Source organism: Rousettus aegyptiacus, unplaced genomic scaffold (genome assembly GCF_014176215.1).
Source record: "Rousettus aegyptiacus isolate mRouAeg1 unplaced genomic scaffold, mRouAeg1.p scaffold_m13_p_1, whole genome shotgun sequence".
Taxonomy (NCBI): domain Eukaryota; kingdom Metazoa; phylum Chordata; class Mammalia; order Chiroptera; family Pteropodidae; genus Rousettus; species Rousettus aegyptiacus.
The window spans coordinates 178649953-178665655 of record NW_023416284.1 but is presented as its reverse complement, the minus strand read 5'-3'; the positions used below and the strand labels follow the sequence as shown (position 1 = coordinate 178665655).

Here is a 15703-nt window from a genome sequence, read left to right as displayed (position 1 = left end):
TAAAGCTCTTCTAAAAATCTTTCTCTGCACCTGCATTTCTTTATTTCAGAGGCCAAGAATAGGAAGCAATGTTTTCTAAGTTTTACCAATCACATCTGACCAAAATGAGGGGTCGATTTCACATATCCCCACATCAGATTTATACGGGCCACCTTTCAAAAAAAAAAACAAAAACAAAGTGTGTCTGCTGACTGACTAGCATCTTGACATTCCTCCTGCCTCGTCTACACCGCCTGGCCTCCCTCCCAGGAGCGCCACTCTGCCCCTGTCCACGCTGACTTGACTCGCAGGCTGCCTGGCTCCTCCGACTGCAGCATCCCTGCCTTCTCAGGTGCAGGCCGCTCCTCCTCACCGCCGCCCGTGCCTTAACCTGGCTCTGTGAGCCAGCCTGCTGCTCCGTCTTCCCAGCTGCACGTGACGATGCTGGAGGCCAGAGTCCTGCGTCACTGCGCACTATCGCGCCCTCGGTCTGCCATGCTGACAGAGATCCGGCAAAGGCCCTGAACTCTGCATGCTCGTGACCAAACGCATTTCCCGTGTTTAGTTTGTTTGTCTTTTGGTTAGTCTTCCTATGGAAAAGACACAAGTCTTCCTCAACTCAGAAATAACTTTGCTTCCCCCTTAGTCTACTGTATCCATTACGCACGTGCCCACAGACGTCCTCTTTTGCACCCTGTAGAAAGAGCAAGGTGTCTACGACACCGCTCGCAGAGCTCGTAAGGGATGCGCTGACCCATAGTATTTCATAAGCCCTAATGTACACAGGAAAGGCCCGGCTCTGAAAGGCTCACAAAAGCTCTCACACTGCCGACTGCCCCCATCATCCCCTCCTCTTGCTAGGTGGGAACTAGCTGGAGTCACCCTTCAGACCCCTTATTCTCATTATGAGAACTTTACTGCTGAATTCTGTCCTATCGACCTCATCAAATGTCATGGCTACTACTCATACTGAGTTTTACTCTAATTTCAAATATGTTTACTAACGAAGCAAAGATAAACATTCTTTAAAACTGGTTTTAATAAAAACCCAAAATTCGCAATTCATTACTTTTATCAATCACTACAAAACTGAGTGAGAATGCTCACATGAGTAAAGCTATCTCTGCAAGTATCAGTTTATTTCCAAATTTTATAGGGCAAAGCCAGGAAACGTGACGATTCTCCCAGGAAGAGGTGCTAACATTCATCTCTCCAACTTTCTAATGACTTCTACTTTTGAAAGGCTGGTCTAAATTAAATGTACTTAAGCCCATGCTTGCCCGCGATAGTAAAATTACTTAATTCTCAAGTATTATTAACAAACAAAAATTCAAAAGAGATTTCACATTTTTTAGGTTAGAAAGGAAGAGTAAAGTCAAAACTAATCAGACATCCCCAAAAGAGCCCCGTCCTTTTTAAAAGCACATTGTTCCGAAACGCCTGCGTTTATCTCCCTCCCGCCGCGCTTCTTCCAGATCCTTCACAGCAGCACATTATCCATACCGCAGAACATTCATCCTCGACCAGGGAGAAAGCTTGCCTGCCTCCCTGTGTTATCTGTCCGCGTTCCATTTGAATCCAATTTCCTTGCATTACCTCTGCCCAGGTCAGGGATGAATGGCTGTCAAATTCCCAGCGGAATAAAAAGAAAAACCCTTTCTTCCTGAGGCAGCAAGTTTCAATTCACAGAGCACATGGCTAATCTACATATGTGAAGGTCACGGCACTTCAGTCAAAGAGGTTAAGAATGGAACAGCTCACGTAAGGGGTTGTCTTTAACATCTTGGCATGATGCCCAACAAGTAATACTGTTGAAAAGCAATAGATAGCTTCTGGCAGCAGCAAGGGGGAAAATATTTTGATCATGTGACGCCACACACACTACCTAGTTTATTTCACGTGTGAAACTTTGAGAGTTCCTAAAACCACCATATACACAAATCAAATCCAGATTTCAGCTTTACCAGCTTAGCCATGCTGGTACGCCTTCCTCTTCATAAAACACACATATGAAATTTCTAGATGCGCTGAGAATAAAACTTCAACATATTAAAAATCAGTTGGCTTGAATATCTTAAAAGCTAATTACAACCACTTTGTATTAATTTTTCGATGAACCATTTGGCTACTTAGACCAGAAAGGGTATACAGACTAAAAAGGCAACATTCCTCTAAATTATCCAAACACATATAGCTGCCTTAAATAAAATCCACCTTTCCTCTCCACGATTCTCTCTCTCAATAATATAGCAATATGGAAAACCGCAGGAACTGATTTATGCACAACGAAAGACAAAACACAAAACTGCTTTTCGCATCCTATCTTAACCAACTGTAGAATAAAAGTAAAACACTACTACTTTAAAGTATTCACGCTTCTGACACACATCTCAGTGGAGGAAGGACAAAGTCTGGCCCCGCGTAATGGACACCAGGTGAGCAGCCCCGACTCCGGCAAAGCCCGTCCCTGGCTGCTGTCAGCCTGGCCCCTCCCCGAATCCCTGAATGTCTTCTCTATTCAGCCAAGTGAACTTAAAGGGAGAAAAGGGAAGATTTTTAAACCCAGCAAAATCATAACACATGTGACCACAACTTTTAAAACTTCAACACTTAACAATAATAAGCTACTTGCTTAATATATGAAGAAAATTAATCAGAAGCAAAAGTTCCACTTCGCCAATTTGAAAGTTGTCTGCCTACCAGCAATTTCCTTGAGCTCAAAATTCAGGCTGCTCATGAAGCCAGAGTTATTCAAGTCATATTTCTAATTAAATGGGACAATAAGTAAAATAAAAAATATCCCACGAACTACCTATTTATTTTAATCACCAACATTCACTCGCTGATCTAAGAACATTCCTCTGCGATCAACTACGAGCAACGCAAGGTTTAACAATTCACAGTCTCTGGACCCCTATCACCTGGCACTGCGCCCCTGCCCGAGGACACCAGATGTTTGCTGATGATGGTGAAATTCAATGTTCCAATTATCGATCCTCTGACTTTATTTTTTACCAGTTAAAAAAAAATATGACCATAAAAAATAACTGAAAAACTACAAGACATTTTAGAAATGTGATCAGTTGTTCCATAATTTTCTTAAACACTTTGTAAGATAAAGATATATCAGGCAATAAAAAACTGAAATGTCTAGATTAGAAATATGCTTCCAGTACCAATCTATTTGTTCTGAAAGACTAAATAGGCTGTTAAATTAACTAATACAGAACAACACATACCTCATTTTAATTTCCGATCCATGAGAAAGTATAGTCATTTGTTACTGTATCCTTGCCAGGCACCGCACTAGAACTTTAGTGCTTTACGACATCTACTTCTCACGACAATCGGTTAAGTCAAGTATTCTTTCTCCTCCCTTTAGAAATGAGAGAACTACAAACCTCAGAGAGGTGAGACAATTTGCTTGAGGTCCCACAAGTGGTAAATGTCCAAACTAACCCGCATACCGTCAGCTCTTGCCCTTCCCCCTGCTTCCCACCCCCTGCCTGGTCACCTGAAGTCCTCCTGCTTGTCCAGTTGTACTGACTACAGCTGATTTGCAAAGAAACTGTGAGTACCCGCACCCAACTTAGTCTCTGGGAGGTATCCCTCCAGCATCAAAATTTCTCCCACCTGAACCGTTCTTACTGTATTGGGTAGCACTGTACTGTGCGTGTAGCACGCTCATCTGTCCTTAGTTATTGTGTTGCCAATTCATCAAGGTCCAGACCCTAGTCACCAAGGGATCCATCAACCAACACAGAACCAGGCACAGGACAGGCTCTCCACAAACATCTGTCTGATGTCCCAGCAATGGTTACAATGACAGACAGTCCCATAGCCCTGACATATAAAAGACTATTCAACACAGTGAAACTAAAAGAACTAAATTTTAATTCTTTCACGCTAATGATACTATAAAGTCATTTCTGTTAAATGATACCCACATGCTACCCAAAACAAAAATCCAAATTAAGATCACTTTCTCACCAACGTCACAGTGCCTAAGAACAATCTCCAAGTGCGCTGACCTTCCATATAAAATAGTGAAACATTGACTAAACAGATATCCTTGAAACTGATATTGGAACTATATAATTAATATACTCATCATGAAGTTTTCAGTTTGGATACATTATATACTCTTCAAAGAGTACTTAGATGATGCACTTGGAGGGATGTAGTCTTTCTTCATAGAACTACAGAACAGTGATGTAGGCATTTATTTAAATTTCCACTTAAACACCAGGAGTCTATGATCATTCACCAGGGAAAATGATGAATCATATGTTATATTTACTCTTTGTACCTTAAGCACCAAGTGGTGCTCAGTAAGTATTTGTTCATAATAGAATTAAATTTTGGCCCTGATATTTTTAAAATCTCAGTATAAAAAATGTAAAAAACAAAACAAAAAACCTGTCTTTACAAATTTCAGACGTACCCTTGGCATGCGCAAATTTGGCATTCCCTGTTTTGACTATCCAAGAGCAGCAGCCGTAATAAATTATATTCCTGCTAAGCACCAAATCTGAATCATATACTCAGTGAAGTGAAGCAGATACAGAAGCAAGTTGCTTAACTAATGAGAGACCACAAGTCCACCACACTGAATCTCAAAAAAGCCTGGTTTTAAATTTTTTGAAACTTTGTTCCTTTGCCAAAAGTACTACTTCCCCTAAAAAGCCAGTTGTTTTTTTGCAGATCACGAAAGTGGAAAGGTCTAAGTTTAAGAAAGGAATGATTCCTGGCCAGAGAACAGAGTTTACTAGTTAATATTAAGGACGGAACGGTTAAACGGGGCAGCAGCTCAGTGCAACGATAGTGCACTGTGGGCCCCAGGGGCAAACCAAAACCAACGCGTGCAACTGTCTGCACGAATCCCGATCAGTGCAAAACTACATTTTGTGAGGGAAACTACAGCGGAAATCACAAAGTCTGTGTCTTTGCACAGGTCTCAGTTTCTAGTCACTGAACATGTCTGGCAGCTAGTGTAGTTTAATAAGCTGTTCAGAGGTGCATAGCTAATGATGCACTTTTTTTGTTTTAATTCAAAGCAGCATAGAATTTTGAAGGTGGGAGGGGTTACTTGACAGACAGAGGCAGAGACTTGTCCTCCGCCACGCCCTGAGGTGGAGCAGCGCCAGGCAGAGAACAGGAATCCAGGTCCCCTCACTCCACCGGGGGGACGGGAGGGGGAAAAGGAGAGGTGCCAGCACAGATGCCACAGGATTTACAGCAATGACCTCAGCGATAACCCTGCCCGCAGGCAACATTCCAGATAAGGAAACTGAGCCCCTGCCCTGTCTCCAAGAAAATGGGCAGCGAAGTCTACAAATAAATCAAGGTCTGACCAACTCCAAGCCCGTGATCTTTCCATTACATCAGGATGCCTTGTAATACATTCCGTATTCTCTCATAACTCCTCATAATCACAGAATAAACTAATATACAGCAAACATACCAGTTCCCTTAGAAATATGTCTGTTCCTCAGAAAGATACTTGCTCAGCAGTACAGTAGCAATGTTTTTACACTTCTATTTCCAAGGTTATTTATAATTCATTGGGTAAAGCGAATTTATCATAAAAAATACAAACTGGAAGCAGAAAATTTAAGGAATATTAAAAAGGGTTTACAGCTTGATATATACAAATATATGGTCATTGGATCTTAAGTTTTGCTTCTTAAAATTTCAAAAATTAGAGACTAAGTTTTAGACAAATTTTATAATTACCCATCATCTCAAAATAAGGCTATTAAGTATGGTCAGTGCTTTAATTTCTAATATGCTCATCACAAAAAGAAACAGGGGATACTAAGAATTCTGGAACAGCCTCCACTAATCATCAATGCCTCGCTTTCTGAAAGGTTTATTTCGGGACCCAGAAGCAATAGCTGAATTTACTCCTCAGCCAGCATACATTATCTAAACAGTTACCAAAAATACACCAGCAATCTAAGTATCTTCCTAAATCTGAGCAGACTATTTTAACTTTTTTCCAAGAGCCCGTGAATTGTAGAAAACTGAAAAAAGGACCACTCTATATAAATTTCAAAGTGATCATGTTTTTCTTCGTTTAGTTATTATTCTCTGTAGTAGACCTATATTTTGCTCTGGCACAAAGCCAGTCATTGATTGGTAGAAATGGAAAGAAAATCACTAGCTCCTATCAGCTGTACAACAATCTACAATTATTTGTACTGCCAAAATCTACTCCCCCACGCCCCACCCCCCACCCCCAAAAAAAGCAGACCAACAGACAGACAGCTGACCCACACGGTTGCTATTTGCACTTTGTTTAAATGAACCTGTTCTGAGTCAACGATGCCAGAACATCAGGCCCGGGGGACGGTGGGCACCGGCGCTGACAGCATCCCCTGCCTGAGCCGCACGCTGGAGCAGCAGCACTCCCTAGATCCCGGCTACCGTCCGTGCCTGGCACAAGGCTGATTAAGAAAATGGGGGCTCAATAAATATTTGCCAACTGATCATCCAGAGTAGATATTTATCTAACACACACCTCACAGCATACACGAATGCTAAATGTGTACACCTTAAGAAATCATTGTTGCTGCTCCCTAGGAGCTTTTAAATCACAGTTCACTTTTTCGCTTATGCGCTCTGTGGGATCCAGTGTTAAAGTACATAACTGATCATAGAAAGATGAAACTATGTATCAGCATTAATAGCAGCTAAAATACAATTCCAATATTTTACACACTAAAAAAAGCCTGTTCACAAGAAATACTAACCAGGACCTACAAAGTATCCCTTTGCAGCTGCTCTAAAATATAATTAAGAGGCAAATGATCCTAATTTGGGAATTTTCCCAGGTACCAAGAATTTCTGCGGTTTTGCAAGGGACTATAAATTTTTTTTAAATGATGGGAAAAGCACAAATCTGGTGCTTAGAACACTAGAAAAAGGACACAGCATCATGTGGATTGGTTGTTTGTCCTAGGTTGGGGTGGTGGGGTGCCCCAGAACTTAAAATACAAATAAAAATATTATCATTGTAAATGATTTTTACTAACAGTAAAAAAATAAAATCCATGATTGTAAAAAGAGGCTAAAACCGCCAAGAGAAAAATAAGGGGGAAATGATGACAATAACATTTCATTTCCCTTCCCTATTATCTAACAAAGCCCCAAGGTTCTCTCAACAAAGTAGCTCAAACCTTTAAGTAGAAAGGTTTCAAAAAGCTGCTTTTAAACTTTTAATGGCATAACTGACAATGAAATAACTAACCTACAAAGCACACATTTCTAAATAGACAAAACTTGAGTCAGTTACCCCAATGTTAGAATCTGGAGAAAGAAATAAACTTAAACACAAACAAACAAAAAAGCCATTACTTTGGAGGAAGAATTTACTAATAAACTATGAAGGGACAAGATTAATGGTTAAAAAAAGTAAGATTTTATATTACTTACAATACATACTAATAATTTTAAAGTTGGACATGAAGAAAAGAAGAAAATATATATTTTTTTTATTTCAGTTTGAGAATATGAAAACGTTCTGGAACGAATAAGGTGATGGCTGCACAATAATGCGAATGTACTTAATGTCACTGTGCACCTAAAAATGGTTAAAATGGTAAATTTTATGTTATATATATTTTAGCATCCCATATTTTAAAAAATATATATGGTCTAGGATTTTCTTCTGGATTTCATCAAATATGGCTTCCCCTTCCAGAGTCACCTAATAAGGAATGACTTCTTGTGTGGTTCTCAAGTTTCATCTTTCATCAAGGCCCAAACGAGACACTGAGGAGTAAGCACATCCTACTGAGGACGGTTAGCAGAGGCCAAATCTAGTTCAATTCTAAAGGACCACGCTGCTATGACAGATCTATTCCAGATTCTGCTGCCACTTACCTCAGAATGTCTACTGGTAAATCAGACATGCTTAAGATTTTAGGGCTTTAGTCTCTTTCCTAACAATAAACATCATTCAAGAAACAAATTAATTTCATCATTAGTTCACCTGTCAAACTCAGCAGCCTTGTAATATTTGTGGCATTGATCCATTCAGAAGTGGGTTTGAAAACTGCCTGTTGGAGTCTATTGAAATAAATAAATCCAAGGAAATATTCTTCTTAGATTTACTCCAAGTTAGACTTTGAAAATGTTTGCTGAAAATATTTGCCGGAAACACAGAGTTTTACTTGGACAGATTCACTCAGTCACACAATTAATGTGAACTGTTAAAACTATGGTAATCAACAATTCCATTCATTTTGATGTTAACATAAGGCAAATTAAGTGGACATTTAATGATACCTAGGTAATGATACCTACATCATTTTCTTTCCATCAAATTTCTAAATGAAAAAGTCACTAAAGCAGATCAAGTTTTTAGATCAAAATTCGATCACCCAATTATACCAAAAAGGGACACTTAGCCTTGAATAAATAGCCTCCAAACTGAAAAAGCAATACTGCATAAAAGACTTACATTTATGATGCATAAATACACCCTTGGTGGATGAGCAGTTTTGCCTGGTACTTCCCTCCCCCCCACCCCCGCCCACCCCCGCCCACCCCCGCCCACCCCGGCCCGCCCCCGCCCGCACCACAGGGAACTAGGACTTGGGCTTACCCAGCCTCAAGCATGCACACACAGTAAGAGCGTGGCTCTACTTTACATATCCACAGAGAATCTGCACTCTCCTGAGAAAGAAAGGACACCTCTGGAAAGGCACAAAACCAAAAACTACCCAATTCCAAAAAGGCCTGGGACGTGGATACGGCCCCTTAAGTACAAAAAGCATTGTAAAATGTCATAAAATGTTCATAAAATTCATTTTCAAAATCAAAATGTTGCCAAAAAAAAAAACTGGAATAAGTTTTATTAATATTCATTTTGAACCTCCATAAATCTGTTGCTTTAAGTAACACGAGACAGTTCTTTCAAGCATAAATATAAGTCTCCAATTTACAAATCTACACTGTCCAAAATGAAAGTGACACAAGTGAAATATTAGTTCCTTCTCTACCAGCACAGATCAAAGCACACGGATCAGTGTGCTGAGCAGTGTCAGTCTAGTGAGTAAGAAAAGCCTCTGTTATTTAGGACGCTGGGAAAAAGCTAACACAGTTTCCTATGCCAACGCATCCAAAATTCATATCTCCAAATCAGTTTTCAAAATAAGCAGCGAAATGTCATAGACCCCCCAACAAATTTCAAATCAAACCACTCGCTTCCTAGGAGAGGACAAGGTTAAATAAATAAAATGATTATCTTTTCAGTTTGCCTGTCATATTGATATTTATCCTAGGAAATTAAGTAAGGTCCTCTTAAATCAGAAGTCATCTTCTTCAGATACACCCAGCCCCAAATTATAAAGTAATTAAGTCCATTAATAAGAAAATAGAACTGAAAACTCGATCCCATTCTATCACACCTAGCTTTTAAAAAATGTCTGTGTCTAATAAAATTACCAAGAGTTTATATTGAGTCTTCTTCCACACGCCTTACATTTCTAAAAGTGGTTCTCAAACCAGAATTAATGCTATTTTTATACCAAAGTGAAGACGTTATTCTCTCAAGTCGAATGAAGGAACACGATATTTAGAGAGTAGGTACACACTTCTGATACTATATGACACTGGGGAAAATGGAACAAGTATAAAAAGCCTTGCCAAAAATTCTTTCCTAAATATAGATAAAAACAAAACCAAAGAAAAAAGAGAGATTAAAGTTCCTCATTACAGACTCAAAGTAAGAATATGTTGTTTCCTGGAATATAATTATTGATTTTTTGTTAACATAACCATAAATTTAAGTGAAAGCTGTCTTGAAGAGTAGTTGCCATTAAAAAAAAAAAAAAGGAAAAAAACTGTCAAAGTCAGTACACAGAAATCAGGATCCCTAATGAAAAGTTTAAACTGTGCATAATTTCATCCCAAATAACCTAGGAAAAAAAGAAAATACACATTTTTGTTATATTTTGTTTTTTAAATGAGGCCTTTTCTATGAACCACAGCTGCCAATCCCCCATCTTCTGACCATAGAGCAGCCAGCCAGCCATACCTCAGCAAATATATAAATTTAGGCCACAAAAATGTCTTTACAACATTGAAAATATCATACAGGGTGAGATTTCATAGAGAGATAAAATGGGGAGTCATGTTATGCTATAATGTATCTTATACGAATTTATAGTAATCAGGAACTAGTCTTTAACTGCCTGCTTTGTAAGCCAGCTAATCACTTTTTTTTAAAAGGTAAATAAGGTTCTTTCTTTTTTATTACATTGTATTATATTCTATAAAGCTAAAGTTAAAATAGCATTAATAGAATTGAGCAAAAATGTAGACATTATAAAATCTTAATTATGTGAGCAGACCTCAGTTTTGCTTTTGAGACTACTCTATCTGAATACTTTCTCTCACAAAAACCCAAAACTGTATCATAAAATGGCTTATTTTACTTTTTAAAAAGACCCCCCCCATAACGCATGCATATGTTTTGCCCCTAAATACAAAAATATTGGCCACCCAATATAAACCATTCCCCAAAATCAAAAATGAAACTAAATGTGTTAAAAGCCACAAGAAAATTTCATCATTTAACAACGTGATTTAATAGCATTTTATGACCTATAGTTATGGAGTACTTTAATGTTTTGGACAAATGACTGTTTCTTAGTACAATTACCATAACAAATACTAAATAATACTCGTGTTCCAAAATGAAGAAATGTACACACACACACACACACACACACACTCCACATGTTATACAGCAAGGTACCTAAAAGAAATCTGTGAATCTAGGTCATGTGCCTGTCATTTTTTTTCCCCCTCAAAAATAAAAAAGCTATTCCCAAGGGTCACACTGAGGACATAATGGATTCACTCTCATTCATTCCAAGAAAACAAAATACTTAAAACGATTGGTACCATTAAAAAATAATACTCTAAAGTAACACGGAGCTATGTCTGTCTCTATCATCCTTTCGTTTCCAGTTTATAAAGACGTGAATGTTACACTACCCCTTTAAAAGCAAGCTGACAAAGCAAATCTTTTTAAAATTACGTGGGTTTATTTACACACGGTTTCTCTATAATGTTTTCACCTGTGCGAATCAAAAATAAAAACTGAAATTTCAAGTTTCCTATCAAGAATAAGAAAATGTATTATCATTAAAAGTAAAACTCCACTAACTAAAGGTTTGAAAGCAGTGCACACTAACGTTCTTAGCCTGGGAGCCACATGACTGTTAAATTCAGTCCTTCATTCACTCAGACAAGTCTTCCCTTAAAGATGACTATTAAAATACACCCTACTAAACAAATAAGCTGAGCAAAAACATGTATTACAACCACTGTTATTCCTTTCTAACGGATTAAAATTTTAAAAATTTTCATAGCATTAAACTATCTATAAAAGATAAATTATTTGGAAGAAACACACCCAGCACAACTTGCATGTAATACAGTTTCCCTAATTCATTGTGGAAGCAGTTCAAATAAGGCTTACATTAGCTAATCCAACAAAATAACCAAGGGGGAAAAAAACGTTCTTGGGACATTTCTGTATTCTCCCATTCAGAAGCAAATATAAAATGACTTTTAGTATTTTACAAGAATATCCATTTTTCCCTTTTAACTAATTGCTGTCTGCAAACATTAGTTTTCTCACTTCACGTTTTTTTAGTTTCAATTCTAACTAAAATACCTCATCCACAAACATCTTAAAATGGTCAAAATCGTCAAAAACACAAAATACTAGAAATACAGCTTTAATCGTTACAAAGCTAATTAAATTTCACTGTTACGGTTGTATATCAGAATCTTGAAATTTTTAAGAGTATAACTTAAATCTACGTTAAACTGTGTGATAACTTAATTTCTTTTTACAGTTTAACCTATAAAGCATACTTTTATAAAAGCTTAACTAATCCAAAAACTGGTAAAAAAAATACTTGGTTTAATTATTTTTCAACTGCCATATCCTCACCCTGCAATTAAAGACCATGATACATGCAATGCCCACGTTAAGGCCGTCAAAGATCTGAATTTTGTAATGCCCGACACTGGACATCAGCATAATGTTTTTATGTATTTAATCCTCTTATTAATAAATGTGATTCATAATAATTTAAGCTCTAAATAATGTTCAACCTTGCGTCTGCTTGTAACAGAGCTCAGTTATTATTTGTGGCAAGAATTTTTGTGACTGTACTGCTCAGCACTTCTATTTACATCAGCAGTGCTAAATGCCCAATGGTGAGAGGGGAGCCAATCAGATGGCAGATTAGATGTCAACTCAGAGGCAGCTGTCTGGAGACTATTACAGCCAGTTTACCTCCACAATTCAAATTCCAAACCTTGCAAAGGAGATCAAGTCAGTCTTTAGGCTCAGCCTACGAGCAAGAAACAGCAAGAGTGCAGGACACTTCTGGTAACGCTGTCGGACTCGGGTGACAACAAATTAAAGAAAATCCAAATAAATCTGATCCAAAAAGATCAATTTTCACTGGTCTGCTATTTTCCTGGGCTTGCTGAATAAAATGTATGCCCAATCCACGATCAAAATAAGTTCAACGTAACCGGACTGTGTTCCTTTAACACAGCCTATCCGTTGAAGGTGACTCCTTTCGAGCAGCCCGTAAGCCAAATAATGGATTTCCTGGCTATTCTTAGGAATGAATCGATATATTTTAGAAGATCTTTACCTCGCATCGTTGCCTATTCGGGCATTATTTTTACTAGTAAACATTCCGACTCAAAGCCCGCATCGAACCTCTCTGAAAGGCTGGGCAAAACTGCGAAAAGCACACTCGATGGCCACAAAGCTGACCTATCCTTCCTGCCTTCACCTCGGGGGCTAGGAGGGACCGTGGAGAGGCTGGCGGTGGGACCCAGCTCCTCGCTCCCCTCCCGGGGAGAGCTTCCTGCTGTCGCTGCCCGAGAAGACGGGGCCGGCATTCCTGCGGCCCGAGCGCCGACTCTGTTACAAAAGCCGCAGGATGGTCCCGGGCGCCCGCGCGGCTGCCCGGCGGCGCGGTCCCCACTCCGGCGCGCGCGGCCCCGGCCTGGGGCGGGGTGACGAGGCGGGGTGCTCGGCCGCCGGCAACGCCAGCGCCCGGCCCGGCCCGGCCCTCGGCCAGACCCCGTCGCCGGGCCCCCGCGCCGCGCTCCCCGGCCTCCGAGGGAGGCAGCCGCGGCTTAGAGCGGCTTCGGGCGCCTCGCCCCCACCTCCCCCGGCAGCAGACGCGGAAAAAGTACGCGGAAAGAAAGAAACTCGGCTCGCGGCGCGCGCCGAGGCCGCCGCGGCGGAAGCAGGCCCGGCCGGCGCGGGGGTTACCTGGGCTCGGCCCATGGTGGGGCCGGGGGTGCCGGGGCTCATCGCCGGGTGGCTCCTTTGTTGCGCGGCCGCCCAGGCCGGGCTGGCGGCGGCGTACTGGGCGCCCATGTCCTTGCCCAAGCCCAAGCCCGCGGCCGCCTGCTGGCCGCCCGCCGCCGCCGCCCCCGCCGCCGCCGCCGCCGCCGCCTGGGACTGGGGCTGCGACGGCGCTGGCGGCGGCGCGCTGGGGCTGCTGTAGTCGGGGTAGCCGCCGCCGTAGCTCCTCATCATGGGGCTGGGCGACGTGAGCAGCTGGTTGAGGGTCGGGGTGGCCCCCGACGGGTGCTGGTTCTGCCCGGCGAAGCGCTGGAAGCCCCCCGCCGCCGCGCCGCCGGCCGCCTTGCTGAGGCTCGCGGCCCCGCCGCCCCCGGGGCCCATCATCATGCCGCCGCCCTGCTGCCGGGGGGAGCTCAGCACCCCGTACCCCGAGGACGAGCCCCCATAGCCGCCGCCGCCGCCGCCTCCTGCTGCTGCTGCCGCCGCCGCGGCCGCCGCCGCCACAGCTCCCGCTCCCGCTGCTGCTCCTCCTCCTCCTCCTCCGCCGCCGCCGCCTCCTCCTCCTCCTCCGCCGCCGCCGCCGCCGCCGCCGCCGCCGCCCGCGCCAGGCCGGCTGTAGCCCGGATAATGGTTGTACTGGCTGTTGGGGTACCCTTCGTGGGAGTTCTGCAGGGGGTCCATGCTGTTGGGGGCTCCGGCGGCGGCGGAGGCGGAGTGCATCATCCCCATCCCGGGGCTTTGTTGTCCGCCATGTTGATCAAAGCAGGGCCCAGCGCGGCCGCCGGGGCCGCCGCTGGCAGGGGCAGCGCCGCCGTAGTAATTATTAAACTCCGCGACGGCCGCCGGGCCGCCGCCGCCCCCGGGCACAGCGACCGGCGGCGGCTGCGCGCCCAGGGCGCCCAGGCCCGGGTGCTCGTAGCGGCCGCCCGCCGGCTCCCCCATCTTGGGCGCCGCGTCGTCCTCGTCGCCCGGCTTGCTCAGCAGAGGCTGGCCCGGGGGGTCGGCCTGGCCGCCCGCGGCACTGTCCTTGGCGCCTCCATGTTGCGGCAGCTCCATGTCGGGACCCGGCGGAGCCGCGCCGCCGCCGAGGCCGCTGCTGTTGGAAATGGGATGTTGCTGCTGCTGCTGCTGCTGGAACTGGTTTAGCTGCTGCTGGAGTGCGTGGTGGTGCTGGAGGTGGTGGGCATGGTGGTGGTGGTGGTGGGCATGGCGGTGGTGGTGGGGCGGCGCGGAGGGGGCTTCGCCAACGGTTTTCAGTTTGTGGTTGGGGAGCAGCCCCGTCTCCATGGCCGAGCCCGGGCCCGACGAGGAGGAAGAGGACGCCGCGGAGGAGGACGAGCACGGCGCGGCGGCGCTTCCACCCTCCTTGAGAGCCGCCTCGGATCCGCCGCTCTTGGCGCTGTGGGTGCTGGCGGCGGCGGCCGCCGCGCTCGCGTTATGGGCCATGTTCAGTTCGTGACGGGGGTGCAAGGGGTGGTGGTGCACACTGTTCAGGCCGCCGCCGTCGCCGCCGCCGCCGCCGCCGCCGCCCCCCAGCATGGGTCCCGGTGTCGCCGCCGCCGCGCCGCGCGCCCCCGCCTCCAGGTCCCGGGCCCCGGGCGCCGGCCGCGGCCCGGGGGGCGCCCGCCGCTCGCCGCTGGCCGCCCGCGCCCGCGCCGCCGCCGCCGCTGCTGCCCGCGCGGCCATGATCGCCGCGGCGTGGCGAGGCCGGCGGGGGGCGGGGGGGAGACAATAAAACCCACTTTTTAGTCCGCGGCCCCTCCTGTGCGCATCCACGCGCCCCGACGGGGATCGAGCGAGCCCCCTCCCCCTCCGCAGGCCCCGCCGGAGCCGAACCGGGAGTCACGCCTTACGCTCTGGGCCTGCTCCCGCTGTGTGATTTCATGGTGAAAGTTTTGAGTTCAGGTTTAAATGAAACTTTTCTCTTTTCCTCTCTAACCCGGATATGGGTAAATACACGACCGGCTGAGCCTATCGGGCCCAGCATGGCATGAGGGAGCCGAGCGAGCCCGAGCAACTATTATCCACTTCTCTCTGATTACTCGCGTGCACTCGCAAAACGCGGACTGGACTCGGCGGGCCGCCGCCGCCGCCGCCGCCGCCCGCCGGGCCCTGCGCCCGCCCGCCCGCCCGGGCGCAGCCTCGCGGGCGCCCGGCGGAACCCGGGCCCGGGCACCCCGGCCGGCGCGGCCGCCGCCCGGAGCGCGGCGGCGTGGGGCGGCCGGAGGCGGCACTTGCCCCTCGTGCCTCCGTCTCCTTGCCAACCGGGCGTTCGTTCGCGTGTTTGTTTTCACGTCTAAAAGGGACGATACAAAGGTGGAAAACGAGTCTGACGAGCAGACAAAAGAGGGAGAAAGGGCT

At 45.0% G+C, this 15703-nt stretch overlaps 1 protein-coding gene across 11 annotated transcripts in view; it reads right to left on the bottom strand.

Annotated features, from left to right (window-relative positions):
• The window catches only part of ARID1B (AT-rich interaction domain 1B), a 376686-nt gene extending 361271 nt beyond the window's left edge, over window positions 1-15415 (bottom strand). For 5 of the 11 annotated variants that reach the window (XM_036223066.1, XM_036223086.1, XM_036223099.1 and 2 more), the window contains exon 1: window positions 13307-15414. In XM_036223066.1, the coding sequence (XP_036078959.1) occupies window positions 13307-15028 (1722 nt within the window). In that variant the 5' untranslated portion in view covers window positions 15029-15414. Of the gene's footprint in view, window positions 1-13306 lie in introns of all 11 variants that reach the window. The other 6 variants (XM_036223079.1, XM_036223083.1, XM_036223092.1 and 3 more) reach the window with 2 other exon arrangements.
• Between the last annotated feature and the right edge of the window lie 288 nt (window positions 15416-15703).